Source organism: Lemur catta, chromosome 14 (assembly GCF_020740605.2).
Source record: "Lemur catta isolate mLemCat1 chromosome 14, mLemCat1.pri, whole genome shotgun sequence".
Lineage (NCBI taxonomy): Eukaryota > Metazoa > Chordata > Mammalia > Primates > Lemuridae > Lemur > Lemur catta.
The window spans coordinates 48,599,805-48,614,309 of record NC_059141.1 but is presented as its reverse complement, the minus strand read 5'-3'; the positions used below and the strand labels follow the sequence as shown (position 1 = coordinate 48,614,309).

The 14,505-nt window shown below is 58.5% G+C and overlaps 1 protein-coding gene across 3 annotated transcripts in view; it reads right to left on the bottom strand.

Annotated features, from left to right (window-relative positions):
• PALD1 (phosphatase domain containing paladin 1) overlaps window positions 1-14,505 on the bottom strand; it is a 73,898-nt gene that overhangs the window by 25,139 nt on the left and 34,254 nt on the right. For all 3 annotated transcript variants that reach the window (XM_045568282.1, XM_045568281.1, XM_045568283.1), the window contains exons 3-17: window positions 13,182-13,284; window positions 12,383-12,562; window positions 11,031-11,195; window positions 9,959-10,119; window positions 9,678-9,753; window positions 8,655-8,806; window positions 8,204-8,303; window positions 7,910-8,014; window positions 5,352-5,447; window positions 4,862-4,990; window positions 4,274-4,390; window positions 4,033-4,188; window positions 3,521-3,703; window positions 2,347-2,487; window positions 2,070-2,141 (exon numbers count right to left, since the gene is read on the bottom strand). In XM_045568282.1, the coding sequence (XP_045424238.1) occupies window positions 2,070-2,141; window positions 2,347-2,487; window positions 3,521-3,703; window positions 4,033-4,188; window positions 4,274-4,390; window positions 4,862-4,990; window positions 5,352-5,447; window positions 7,910-8,014; window positions 8,204-8,303; window positions 8,655-8,806; window positions 9,678-9,753; window positions 9,959-10,119; window positions 11,031-11,195; window positions 12,383-12,562; window positions 13,182-13,284 (1,936 nt within the window). The remainder of the gene's footprint in view (window positions 1-2,069; window positions 2,142-2,346; window positions 2,488-3,520; window positions 3,704-4,032; window positions 4,189-4,273; window positions 4,391-4,861; window positions 4,991-5,351; window positions 5,448-7,909; window positions 8,015-8,203; window positions 8,304-8,654; window positions 8,807-9,677; window positions 9,754-9,958; window positions 10,120-11,030; window positions 11,196-12,382; window positions 12,563-13,181; window positions 13,285-14,505) is intronic.

The window sequence follows — 14,505 nt, the reverse complement described above, 5'->3', positions numbered from 1 at the left end:
CCCATACCTCACACCATGCATCTCTTCATCTGTATCTTTTGCAATATCCTTAAAATAAACCAGTAAACATGTTTCCCTGAGTTCTGTGAGCCGCTCTAGCAATTTAATCAAACCCAAAGAGGGGGTTGTGGGATCCCCAATTTATAGCTGGTCTGCCAGAAGCCCTGGAGGCCGGGACTTGCAACTGGTGTGTAAAGGGAGGGGGCAGTTTGGGGGACTGAGCCCTCAACTGTGGGATCCGACACCATCTCCATACAGACAGCACCTTACTTAAATTACAGGACGCCCAGCGAGAGCCTCTGCTGCTCAGTGTGGGGGGAAACCACCCACATTTGGTCGCCTAAGTCTTCTTCTGTGTTCCTGACCGTCAGTGCTGGTGTGAGCGCGGAGGAAGCGCATGCTCCTAGTATTTCTCCTAAACAACAGCCAACCCTTAAATAGGAGAAAATATTTGCAAATCACATATAAGTGATTCATTTCCAGAATATATAAAGAACTCCTAAAACTCAACAACAAAAAAACAACCAATTCAAAAATGGGCAAAGGACTTGAATAGACATTTCTTCAAAAAGGATGTGCAAATAGCCAATAAACGCATGAAAAGATATCCGACATCACTCATCATTAGGGAAATGCAACTCAAAACCACAATGAGATACCACTTCATACCCACCAAGACGGCTATTGTCAAAAAAACAGAAATCGGGTGTTGGTGAGGATGGGGAAAAACTAGGACTGGTGGGAGTGTAGACTAGCACAGCTGCTATAGAACACAGCAAACAGAATTACCATGTGACCCAGCAATTCCACTTCTGGGGACACACCCAAAAGAGCTGAAGCAGGGACTCAGACACTTGCACACCTGTGTTCACAGCAGCACTAGTCACAATAGCCAAGAGGTGGAAGCAACTCAAGTGTCTGTCGACAGATGAACGGATAAACAAACATATCCATATGCTGAAACATTAGTCAGCCTTAAAAAGGGAGGAAATTCTGACACATGGTACAACATGGATCAACCTTGAGGACGTTACGCCCAGAGAAATGAGTGTCACAAAAAGACAAACACTGGGTGGTTCCACTTATAGGCAGTTCCTAGAGTGATCCAATCCACAGAGACAGAAAGGAGAATGGCAGTCGCCAGGGCCTGGGGAGGGAGAGGGGGGTGGGAAGTTAGTGTTTAATGGGGACAGAGTTTCTGTTTTGCAAGTGACAGAAGTTAGATGGGCGGTGGGATGGTAAATGTATTATACTTAATGCCACTGAAATGTACACTTAAAATGGTTAAAATGGCAAATTTTGTTCTATATATCTTACCACAATAGAAAAAGAAAAGAATCAGAGGATCTGCCAGAAGGAAAAGAGAAGAGGTCCCAAGAGAAGGAACAGCATTTGCAAAGGCCCAGGGGCTGCAAGAGTCCGCAGGTCTGAGGCACTGCACACTGGCCAGGGCGGCAGGATGGAGGCGGGAGCAGGGCAAGGGCACGTGGCGAAGGTGGCCAGGGAGGGGGAGGCAGGAGCTAACCATCCCACTGACTGCGGGACGGCCACACGCCAACCCTGAGGGGACGGTGCCACCTACTCAGGGGATGCCTGAGGAGATGACCCAAGGCACACGGCAGGCGAGACACATGAACGACTGAATCTGGGACATCAGTGGCTGCCCATCCAGTGCCCCGATCTGAGACAGGGAATGGGCGGGGCAGAGTGCGCTGGGGCCCCGCACCAAGGTCACCAACCACAGCTGGGTCCCACGTGCCTGGGAGGCTGTCATCAACATTACCCAGATGGTGGCCAGTGACCTCCCCAGGGCTCACCCAGCCCTGCAGCAGGGCCAGGTGGGAGGGGGGTCCAGCCCCATCTCTAGCCACCATGTGCCAGGGTCCCAGAGCCAAGCTGCCCCATGCCCTCGCTGGCTCATCTGTGAAATGGGAACAGGGGAGCACTGCCATGATGAGGTGGAAGGGGTGACAGAGCTGGGAAGAGGCTGAGGACCCCCAGACCTGCCAGCAGGACTCCTCTTCCTCCCCTCCCTCAGCAACCCCCAGGGAACCCCCAGCTGTGCTCACCTGAAACTCGCCTTTAGTGAACTTGGCGTCAGGCACGCTCACGAGCTCCTCCTCGCCCACCTCAGGGAAGCCCTGGGGGAGGACAGCTGCTGGGACAGGAGCACCCTCACCAGGCTGCACCCGCCCCCACACCAGCAGCTCCCTGCCAGGGGCCACACAGGACTGGCAGGAGGGGATCAGGGACCACACCAGGCTGTCTCTGACCCTTACACCTTCCCGCCACACGTCCCCAGGGCTTGAGTGCCCACCCCGCCCTCACGGGACAGGCCACACGTACTTGCATGTGCCAGAAGGCCAGCACAGCCACCACCATGGCGGTCGTGGTCCGGCCCTGGCCGCTGAGGCAGCTGAACACGAAGCCGGTGCCCGGGTCCTTGGCGAGGGCCGCCCGCAGGGCCTCCAGCAGCCGGTCAAAGTCCTGGGTGGGGGGACAAGGCCCGAGTCCGTGAGTGCCTTCGAGAGGCAGACTCCTGGCGTGGGCCCCATCCAACGGCAGCCCCAGCGGCTGCAGGAGCCTCACGCGCCCGCGTGCACACACGCAACTCACTGCGGCGCACATGACACCACATGCGTGTAAACAGCCATACCCCGTGTACGGTCGTAACCCCTCTCACCCCAAACTGACGTGTGAGCAGACACAGCGTGCACCTGGGGCTCGAGTGGCCCACGCTCCGCCAGGCGGGACACGCGCATGCATGTGCCCCGCACATGGAGCCCTGGCCCCGCCACCCACCCGAGCCAGACCCAGCTGGAGTCCCAGCATGAGGGCAGGAGCCGGACCTCAGATGGCCCTGCAGCATATGCCACCAGGGGTCACACGCTGCAGGCAGTGAAACCCACAGAGTAGAGCGAGGACATACGAGCCCCACTCACCACTATCACACGGGCACACAGCGACCACCTACGACACGCCAGGCACACGGGACCCGCATGTGTATCTGCGTACCGTAAGACACACAAACTACACTCACAAAGACACATGCGTCACAGATCTACTGACGCCGTGTGCAAACACCCTCAGAGCCACACACAAGCATTCCAGCCCATCCTCCCCCACAAACCCACAGCACACACATCCCTCCCCTAAAGACGCACTCTCCACATGCACCCCCCGGAAAGACAAACTCCATAAAAAGACATGCACCCCACACACTCTCTCCACAACAGCACCGCACACTCCATGCACACTCCCCAGCAAAGACGCACACACCACAAACTGCCCACCCCCGACACACACACAACACGTAAGTGCATGTGCACACACGCATACATACGCACGCACACACAAAGCTTGGAAGGGACGTGAATAAACCACCTGGCACAAATCTGAAAACCTCGCCAGACAAGCCGCAGGCCCCACAGGAGCTGGGGTGGATTCCCCTTCCCTGCACCCAGGCCAGAGGGGAGGCCCCCTGTCCTTCCCCAGAGGCCTTGCCCTGCGGCCCCCTCACCTGCTCGCGGGGGGCGCAGAAGTCTGGCACGGGGATGCGGTGGTAGGTGAGGCCGGGGCAGGCCCCGTGGTGCCGGCTGAAGACCTCCTGCGTGGTGAGGCACGTCTGGAACCTGTGGGTCGGCGGGCCCTCCGTGCACGGGGGAGGCTCACTCAGGTGGGCCTTCAGCTGGGTCTCCAGGGCCTGGGGAAGGGCAGGCCAGGGGGCACAGGCCACTGAGGCAGCCTCTGCGCCAGCCCTGAAAGGCCAGCCCTGCTACGGCCAGGACTCGTCCTGGAGCCAGGCCCATCTCCGAGCCCCAGAGCCTCAGGGGTCGCCACTACCCCCAGGGCCAGGAGGAGACCAGAGCACCAGAACGGGAGACCCAAATCAGCCACTCCCTGAGACTGCTCCTCTTGGGGCCTCAGTTTCTCCCTACGTACAACAGGAGCGTGGGACGTTCTGAAGACCCTCCCAGGCCAGTTCCCCAGAAGGCCCCCAAGGCAGGGGTGTAGAGAGGCCAGAGGCCTCACCTCCAGCTGGTCGGGGGCCACGGGGGGCCCAGGCCTCCGCAGGCTGTGGGTGCGCCCATCACACTCCAACACAGCCTCCTCCCTCAGGTTGACCCAGACGACCTGCCGCAGCTTCCTCTTGGCGTCGGTCAGGTAGGCCAGGATGCTCCCCAGGGCCTGGGGGACAGGAGGGCCGTCAGTGACAGGGCTCAGCCTTCTCCTCCAGAACCCACAAGTGCACCCGGGCCCCGAGGAGCATCACCTTGGCGCTGGGCTGGGCCATGCCGTAGATGGGCATGCGGGGCACCCGCCGGAAGTTGGCCACGTCCATCTCTCTGACAGTGCTGAGCGCGTCCGGGGAGGTAAGATCGTCCGCCCCCTGTGGGGACAGCACCGAGCCCGGGTCCCATAGCAGCCACCTGCCGCCACAGAGAGGTCAGGAACTGCCCCACGGCGGGCAGAGCAGGCGTGGAACCAGCACTTTATAGTTTGCAAAGTGCATGTATCTGCAAAGCACAGCTGGAGCTTCATTACCACCCTGGCAGGGATCAGAGTGATGGCGCCCACTCTCGGATGAGGAAACTGAGGCTCAAAGACAAGAAGCTGGTGACAAAGATGGCAGAACCCACATTTCCTGGCACCCTCCCCAAAGCCCTTGGGTTTGAGACTGGAGAAGGTGCTAGAACAGTGGCCAGAGCTGCAAATGCTTCTTGGGAATGAGAACAACCCCGTTCTGCTCACGAGAGCCCCCTGCGAGGGCAGTGCTCAGCCCAGCCCCAGGAAACAAGGGTCCAGGGGGCCCAGGGCCAGTCCCCCCATCCCCACCTCCCAGACAGCCAGCCACACTCACCAGGGAGCCCTTGGCGATGAGGTCCCCGGGGGCCACGGGGCCCGCTGAGCTGAGCGTCACAGGCAGGCGGTACAGCTCGGGGTGGACACACAGCCAGCGGCTGAAACTGAGGGCAAAGGCCAGCGGGTACTGCAGCCCGAGGCAGAGAGAGACGGGGGTTCAGGGGCACGGGGCCACCTGATGCTCCCTGTCCGCCCCATGGTCAGGGGAACCCCAGGAGACACCCAGCATGGCCCAGGGGAGGGACAAGGGGTTGGGGGAGAGAAGACCAGGATGCTCTGGCTACGGGTAAAGAGGCTGGGCCCAGGGAGGGAGGTGGGGCCCCTCCCTGCACCTGGCCTGCTCAGGGACCACCCTCTGTCTGGGTCTCTTCTTGCCTTCCCTCAACTCTCCTCCTGGCTCTCGGGGGTCCCACTCCACAGCAAGCCAGTCACCGTGGCGGGAAGGGACCTGGGAGGAGGGGGTGCAGGTCTGCTCCTCCCCACCCCACCTGCTCATGGAGATAGTAGTTAAACAGGATCAGGTAGAAGTATCGCTCCAGGCTCAGCAGCGCCCTCTGCCGGACACTGTGCTGGCTGCCACTTCCCTGAGAGGAGGGGCGGGGAGAGAGGACAAGGTGTTAAAGATGGGACTCCCCAGGCTGCCCTGTCCCCACCCCTAGAAGGGCAGGCATCAGGCCCCGGAACTCCTCAGAAGCCAGTCTTGCCCTCTCCTTTGTGACACAGTTCTGCCAGGCTGGAAAGTTCTTCCAAGCGTCTAACTCTATTGCATTTGCTGCGGTTAATCCAGTTAATCCGTGGTGCAGCAAGACCTGCTGGTGACCCCGCCAGGCCCTTGGGTTCTCGGAGCAGGGCCTGCCTCCCCAAGCAGGCTCCCAGCCCGGGGACAGGCGGGGTCCCTCGCTTTGTTCCAATGACTCCTACCGTGTCAGCACTACGTTGAGGCAGTAAGCGTACAAACACCCATTCTCTGAGCCAGGGCCCTGCCCGTAAGAACTGGAACCTTCCACAAGAAATCACAAAAAGGCTCCCATAACATTGCTCCAGGGGTCCGTTATCAATACCCCTAATTTACAGAGGGGAAACGGAGGTTCAGAGAAAGTAAGTGACTGCCTCAAAGTCACACAGCTGAGGGCAAACAGAGCTGGGCCCCTCAAGTTTCCTAACCCCAGCCCAGCACCCGCAGCACTGAGGGCTGTCAGAGAGAACCCTCGGATCTCAGGGTGCCCCGGCGGGGTCGGTACTCTCTGGAGGGCAAGTGAGATTCACACAGGCCCTAAAGAAGGGTCATACCCTTTTATGAAGTTTAATCCCATCCTCAGGAATCTTGACCAGGAATCAGCAGACTTTTTCTATAAAGGGCCGGTTAGTAAACGTGCTACGTTTGCGGGCTATACAGTCTCTGTCACCGCCACTCAGCCCCGCCATTGCAGCAGCATAAGAGCCGTTGCAGATAGTGCGTAAATGAATGGGAAGACTGTGTTGCAATAAATCCCACTTACAAAAACAGGTGACGGGCTGCACTTGGCCCAGGAGCTCCAGTTTGCTGACCCCTAATCTAGACCACACGGAAAGAATCTTGGATACACAAAAGCCTTCATTTTCACGAAGGTGCTCAACGCAAAAGTATTTACCCTGATGAGGAACTGGAAGCAACTCAATTGTCCAAGAAGAGGGGGTTGTTTAGTGAATCACAACAGGTGACATTCCAGGGACACCTGCTCTGTGTCAGGCCCCCTTCTAGGTGTTTTATCTTATCTCACCTAACCACTCCCCCCAGCAACCCTATGAGGTAGTTAGTATTGCTGGCCTCATTTTACAAATGGGGTCATGAAGGCACAGGGTGTTAAGCAGGCTGCCAAGTCCACACACCTGCAAGTGGCAGAACCAGGACCACAACCCAGGCAGCTGGGTCACAGCCCACACTCCTGTAAGGCCAGTGGTGGCGGAACCATGCCACGGCGTAAGGTACACAGCCATTGGAAATCTCAGTGACAAAAACCAGGTATTGGCCTGGGAGAGGCTCACGCTATAAAGTGAAACTGAACAAGCAGAGAACAAACTACTTGCTAGGGCAACCTACACAAGGAAATCATAAACATAAAAAATGAAAGAAACCAGCCCAAAATGCTCACAACAGCTACGTGGGATTATGGGCGATTTTTTCCTATCTTTAACTTCTCAACTTTCCATCATAGAATATTGCTTCTAAAAGATTTAAAAAAAAATTTTTTTTAAGCTCTTCAAATACTTTTTATTGGAATTGTTTTTGCAGACAAGTCTTGCTCTGTCGCCCCAGCTAGAGTGCAGTGGTGTCATCCTAGCTCACTACAACCTCAAGCTCCTGAGCTCAAATGATCCTCCTGCCTCAGCCTCCCAAGTAGCTGGAACTACAGGCGTGTGCGCCACCATGCCCGGCTAATTTTTCTATAATTTGTAGAGGCCGGGTCTTGCTCTTGCTCTGGCTGGTCTCGAACTCCTGAGCTCAAGCAATCTTCCTGCCTCAGCCTCCCAGAGTGCTAGGATTACAGGCCTGAGCCACCACGCCCGGCCCAGAAGATACGTATTTTTAAAAATATCTTAAAGAAGAAAAAGGCTCTGCAGGCTTTAGACTCTTTCCACGCACTGTGTGCAAACACTGTCAAGACGGCCTCCTCGCCCAGGGCACAGGGACTGGGTCTGCCAAGAGCCCAGAGCCCATCACTCTTCCAGAGCAGCAGCTGGACCAAGCCCTGGGCTTCCCAAAGCAACGCCAGGAGCTCATTTGTGGGGGAGCCATGAGTGCTCTGGGAAGTGTCTGAGCCCAGAGGCCCTGGCCAGCAGCCCCTTCCGCCACCCTGTTTATTCCGCAGCTGAGGGACCTGGTCAGGGAGAGTAAACTTCCCCTCTTCCCCGTCCTTCCTGCAGGCCGAGCTCCCCTTGTCTTCTCGTGGGAGAAGCAGAAGCCAGGAAAACTCGGTCTGATAGAAACCAGCCGACAGGCCTCACGACACCAGGCCACGGGGCTCCTGCAAGAGCAGAGGCTCTGGCGCCTCCTCCCACACCTCACCTGGGCTGGGCTCCCCGGCCGGGTGCCTTCTAGCTTCCTCTGGTTTTCCAAGACCACTTCTTTCAGGTCATGTAGCTCTGCACAGGCGGTGACGGCTCTGTCCACCTGGTGGTGGGAAGCAGGGCAGGGGAGAGGAGGCCGGGAGCAGGGACAAGGGAAGACAGCGGGAGGGAAAGGAGAAGAGAGAAGGAAGGAAGGATTGGCAAGGAGAAGGGGAAGACAGCCCCCCAGTGAGAGGAGTTGCCGTCCCCTCCGCTGCCCCTGCCCTCGCTCCTTGCCCACCCCCTCGCTCACCTCCTCCACCATCTTCCTTCCCTGGGGCACCGTGCGGAGAAAGCTCTCGATCACCTGGAACTGCTGCATGGGCAGCGGCCTGGTCTGTGGGGGGGCAGCCCTGACAAGGCAGGGGTCAGTAGGTAAGCAGGGCTCCCGACGGCCTCTGGGACGGCCATGCTGCCCACTCTCTCTGCGTATGGCCAACAGGAGGCACCAGGCTCCTTCTGAACCATGTTGGGAGAAACAAGGGACATTTCCCTAACTAGGGAAACTGAGGCCCAGAAAGGTCAAGTGACTCTCTCCAGGCCACCCAGCAAGTTGGTGGCAAATCAGGAAATGAACCCCAGATGCCCAATGTCCACCTCTGGCTCTGGGCTCCTGGACGAGTCCCCATCATTCCCAGGGCAGCCTGTCCCCTCCTCTCCTCGGCCCCGCAGCCCCTTGGGACACTGGGTCCCAGGCCACTCACTCTGGCTGGGAGGTGGTCTCGCTGCGGTGAAGCAGGACGAGGGTGGCCAGGACCATGCCCAGGTTGGTCCTGCACGTGCCCGCCTGGCCGCTGAAGAGGAGGGCAGGGGGAGGCCCGTGGGCATCGCGGAGCGGCAGCAGGCTGGGGGTCTCCTGGGGAAAGACCGTGAATATCGGGCAACAATGTGACCCAGAAACCCCTTGGCTGAGGACCCGGTCAGGGAAGGGGGTTCATGCCATCAGCCCACCCCAGCCCCACAGTCAGCGGCAGGGCGGACTCAGCCAGTGGCTCAGCCTCTCTGCCAAACCCACGCCTATCTGCACCCCTGCCCTCCCCAGGCCTGGGAGGAGTGAGCGGGCGACGTGAGAGCCGCTCAGAGAGAGCACCAGCCCTGTGTTTAACACCCTGCGAGACGCAGGTGACATAAGGTGATGTGAAGGGGCTGGGACAGAAACCCCACCGGGACTTGGGAGATATCGGCTGAAGAGTCTCCAAGGTAAGAACCTCTAGTTCCACTAAAGAACTGAGGACCTTGAGGTCCAGAGAGGTGAGGTGATCTGTCCGAGACCACACAGCAAGTTAGCAGCCCAGCCACGGCCAGAGTGCAGTCCTCCCAGTCAGCGCCGGACTGTCACCAGAGAAGGCACAGGTGTACGCCTGCACATGCACACGCAGAGACTCAGCCGTGTACACCCACGGCCCCCAGAGACACAGAGATAGATACACACAGACATGTACTCACACCCCACAGAGACAGAGAGATATACACAGGGACGTGTGCACACACCCCACGGAGACACAGAGATATACACAGCGACACAGACGTGTGCATACCCCACAGAGACACAGAGAGATGCACTCAGAGACTTAGATACCAGCACACGCCCCCGACACTCGACCCCGTACACAGCGCAGGAGGAGGCCCCCCCTGAGGAAAGCCAGAGGCCACGTCCACCCTGAGCCCTCCACGGAGACGACTCTCGAGGAGCCTGTGCCCCCACACCCACCTGCGCCCCCACTTACCCGGAGGACACTGATAAAGGCATCAAACTGGGCTTCCAGGGGAGCCCCCTGCTCTGGCAGGGGCAGGCGCTGGTACCTGCCAGGGAGGGGAGCAGCCCATCAGACAGGCGCACCCGGGGCGTCCCCGCAGCCCCCGCTGCCCAGCACAGGTGGGAAATGCCCCCACTGTGTGAGCGATGGGTGAGGGGAGCTAGGCCCGACCTGCAGCGGGGGCCGCTGCGGCCAGGGTAGCGAGCAGGCCCGAGAGCACCGCAGCCAGCAGGGGGCCAGGCCAGCGGTACCTGTAGGTGGGCTGCAGGAAGAGGGGCCGCTTGAACACCTCCCCAGTCACGTGCACGTCGTCCTCGCCCCGGATGGCCATGGCATGGGGCTCCCCGCGCAGGCCCTCGGTGTTGTGGTACACGTGGTAGGTGTTCTCACTCAGCCGGGCAAAGTCGTGGATCTAGAAGGAGGTGTGGGGTCAGAGGGCCACGACCTGAATTTCAGGTCCGTCCCTGAGTGTCCTGGCTGAGCTCTGGGGTGACCAGGCCACAAAGAGGCCACAGACAACCTTCTCTCCCTCCAAGAGGGAATGACGTGGCCAGAGGCACCCTCTGTGCCCTGCCTGGGTGGGACTCCGAAGGGGTCAGGTGGCCAAGGGCCCCAGGGCAGCCACCCACGCATGGGCTGACCGTGGCCCACACTGGGCCGGGCAGGAGGGCTCTGCCCAGTGGGTGCAGGAATTCGCTAAGCCACCAGACTGCCGGCACAGGGTGAGGCTCGGGCAGCCGGGAGCTGGAGCAGAGGGCACAGGAGGCCTGAGGGGAGGCAGGAGATGGCCAGTCGCCAGCGTGGCCTTGGTTCCTGCCCACGGGAGCCTCTGCAGCACCCAGACCCCCACACTCTATGTACGCACTTCTGCGGTATGTCAGGGGTCCCAGCGACCTCAACAAGCCTGCGCTGGGGAAGAGGAGGGGGACAGAGGAATCCTGGAATAGACCAACACAGAAGCCCAACAAGACGTGCGACTTGCCCACGGCCTCCCAGCTCAGGGAGGGCGACTGCAGTCTTGGGCCTCCTGGCATAGGGCTCTTTTCACTCCACCAGACCCCCTTCTCGGGAAGGATGCCGAGCATTGCGGAGAAAAGCAGGCGGGGAGGGGCAGAGGCAACGCGAGCTGGGAATAGGAGGTCCTGCCTCTGCCGCCCCTGAGCCGGCCTTGCAGCCAGCCACCCTCCTGAGCAGGGCACGGAGGCTGGGGAGCGTGGCTGTGACAGCACATGGGCAGCCCCCCGGGCGTGTCTGCAGGCTAGGCTGTGGGCTGGGGTCTCGGCTCAGCTGCCCAGGGCCTACCAGGGCGGAGGCTGGCCTCACCTCTTTCCGGATGGCCAGCTCCAAACTCTCTGCCCGCACCCCAGGTCCGAGGCCCCGGAGGTTCTCGTGAAGGTTCTGCTTGTCTCGGGGTGTGTAGGACACAAAGTCCTCATCGGCATGCAGGAACAGCACGGGCTCCTCCCGCACGCAGAAGACGACGCACTCCTGCCAGGAGCCCGAGGTGGGAGAAAGCCGTCACCACTACCCGCAGACCCCACCACACTGCCCACCCCAGGCCTCTGGAGGGCCCAGCACCGTCCCCCCATCCCTGCAACCTGAATCCTGCCCCAGAAACACAGCTCAGCCCAAATGCCACCTTCTCTTGACTCTCCCTGTCAGTGACCCCTCCCTGCTCTCAGGGCCAGAGTCCTCCGTCTGAATCTCCTGGTGGTGATTCCTGCTTTGTGTAACACTATCGATGAAGGCAACTTTCCTCCCTTGATGGACACAGGCTGCTTGTGGGAGAATCACGTCCTGGTCATTTTCATGTGCCCACAATTCTTAGCACAAAGCCCTGGACAAATCAGGTGCTTGATAGGTATCAGCTGAAGCAACAAACGCCGTGACATCACCTTGCAGTCACTCATTTACTGAGCACCGTACAGGCAGAGGGAGCCACGGGCAGGCTTTACCCTCCGGGAACTTATCATCAAGCTGGGAGATGGGCCTGCGCAGGGCCAGCACCCCCACCCCACTCTGGTTCACTCAAGGCCTCCCCACCTTCACCCCAGGGCCATTCAGATGCCGGCTGCCCCCTAAGGAGCCTGCAAACACAGCAGACCTTCAGCCCCTGTCCTGGAGACGTGCAAAATCCTGCCTCGAAAGACATCGGCTGGACAAGAAGAGTCACCGAAAGCAGACACATGCCTCCGGGTTAGGGTCTTGGAGCACCACTCATGAGCTGGGTGATCTTGAACAAGTCACTTAGCTTCTCTGGACCTCACTGTCCTCCTCTGTAAAATGGGAGATGAACTGCCCCATCCTTATAGGATTAACATGAGGACATAAGTGTTAGCTGTGATCATCGCTTGGCAAGCTCTCCAATTAAGAGCTGGCCCAGCTTATCACCTTGTCACCTCCTTCGCTTCCTCCAAGGCTCTCAGAATGGGGTGTATAAGGGGCTCTGACCTCAGGCTCCCATGTCACTCAGGACAATGCAATAAACACTCACCAGAACTCCCTACCACAATGACCATCCTGGCAGTCAAGGCCTGGCAGGGCCTGGCCCAGGCCACCACCCACGCTCCCCAGCATGCAGCCAGGCCTCTCCAGTGTCTCCAAGTTGCCCCTCCCAGGAGCCCCTTTCCCCAGATTTGGGGGGCTAGCCCCTGCCTGGGAAGCGGCATGCTTACCTTATATCCATCCTTCTGGAGTTTCTGGAGGACCCGCCTGAACCCCAGGAGGCTGGGTTGTCCCATGCCAAACACGGCAAGCCCGCCCCGTGCCTGCCGGAAGTTGGGGGCCCCACAGCTCCCCGTGGTGCCCAGCACGTCTGTCTTCTCAGTAACATCCCGCACCAGGAAGTAGCGGCCCTAGCAAGGCAGAGCCACAGGAGGGTCACCCAGACAGCTCAAAGGCATCTCCTACAGGCAGGGCTCTGTCCTGGGCTCTAGGGGATAGGGAGTGGGGAAATGGGGGCGGGAGGAACATGGTCCTGCCCTCAAGTTGCCTGTGGCTCATGGAAAGAACAGACAAAATACGTGATCATCTGTGATCTGGGGAAGGGTGTCATAAAGTGCAGGGAAAGGAAAAACACCTCCTCCTTAGGGGGAACCAGAGAAGGCTTCCTGTAGGAGGTGGCATCTGAGCCAGGCCTTGAGGAACAAGCAGTGAGAGGCACTCCAGGGGCAAAGCCAGCTCTAGGGTAGGGCCTGCAGCTCCCCAGAGGAAGGCAAACTCTCTCGCCCCCAGAGGGAGCACATGGAGAAGGGGTCTGAGCAGGAAGTCAGAGCTGGGGCACCAGGAACCAACCAGAGGACAACTGTGCTGGCCCCTCCCCAGGGCCCTGCCGGTTCTGAAGATGGGCAGAGAAGGCAGGGGGCAGGGTGGGTAGGGAAACAGAGGAGAGCAGAACGGAGGTGAGGGAGGGAACCCATGGGAACAGGGCAGGAGGCGGCAGGGGGAGGCTAGAAGGGTGGGGCCTAAGCTCACCTGCACCAGGTAGTGCTCAGGGGTGACATCCGAGAGCCGACCCAGTGTGTAATGGGCCTTGAGCAGCTCGTCATGGATCTGGAACTCCTCCTTGCAGTTGTACCTGCCTCGGGCAGAATGGAAACCAAGTCAAGCAACCTCCAAGTCAAGGTCCAGTCTACCCTCCCCAGAGCCCACAGCAGGGCCACCCCACCCCCACCCAGTGGCTACAATTTGTGGCAGAGACTGTCTACTGTCCCCCAATATCTACTCTCCCCTTCTTCCTCAGCAAGAGAGCCCCACGACTGTGACTCAGGACTGAGACACCCAGCTGAAGACTACATTTCCCAGCCTCCCTTGCAGCTAGGTATGGTCATGTGATTAAGTTCCAGCCAATGAGATATGAGAAAAAAGTCATGTGTGCAAATTCTCGGCCATTCCTAGAGAAGGTGCCTTCTATTTTGCTTCTCTTCTCTCTGGCTAAAATCCAGAAGTGAGGGCAGAAGTAGAACATCTTGGACCATAAGATGGGAGCCACATGTTGATGATGGAGCCGTGAGAGAGAAGGAGCCTAGACAACCATGGAGCAGCCATGCCAGCCTGGACCAACTCCTGGATTCTCAAGTGAGAGACGAGCTTCTGTCCCAAATAAGGCATTGTTACTCTGCCACGGAGGCCTAACCTGCACCCTGAGACACTACCCAGTCCTGAATGCATGTTAGGTGCTTCTCCCAGTGCCTGGGGCACAGTGAGCATTGACTACTATAATTATTATTACTAGTGGTAGCTCTACCTCCACACAGACCTATGTCAAACAAAACACACAGGTAAAAATCAAGATTTCTGTAGATGCTAGACCTGGTAAAAGTCTCAACACTCGAGCAAGATTTACTGTGCACTCAAAACACAAAAGCTACGGTGCTGATTGTAACAGTGAATAAGACAGGCCTTTGGAGTTCACGAACTGGTGTTCGGTCCTCTTTAGGAAAGGCAGGAAGGGTGGGGTAGAGTGGGGTGGAGAAGCACTGGCTGAGGAGTCGAGAGACCTGGGTTCCCACTCCGGCTGTGCCTCCGTGTCACCACATGACCCGTGGTGGGCAAATCCCTCTACCTCCCCCTAAAACCCAGTTTTCACATTTGAGCTAAAACGCATTAGAGCAGGGGTCAGCAATCCACTTGTACAAAGGACAGAGAGTAAATATTTGAGGCTTTGTGGGTTACACAGCCTCTGTTGCAACTACTCAATTCTGCCATTGAAGCACTAAGCACCCACAGACAACATGTAAGTGAATAGAAGTGGCAATGTTCCAATAACACTTTACTTACAAAAACAGGTGACGGGCCA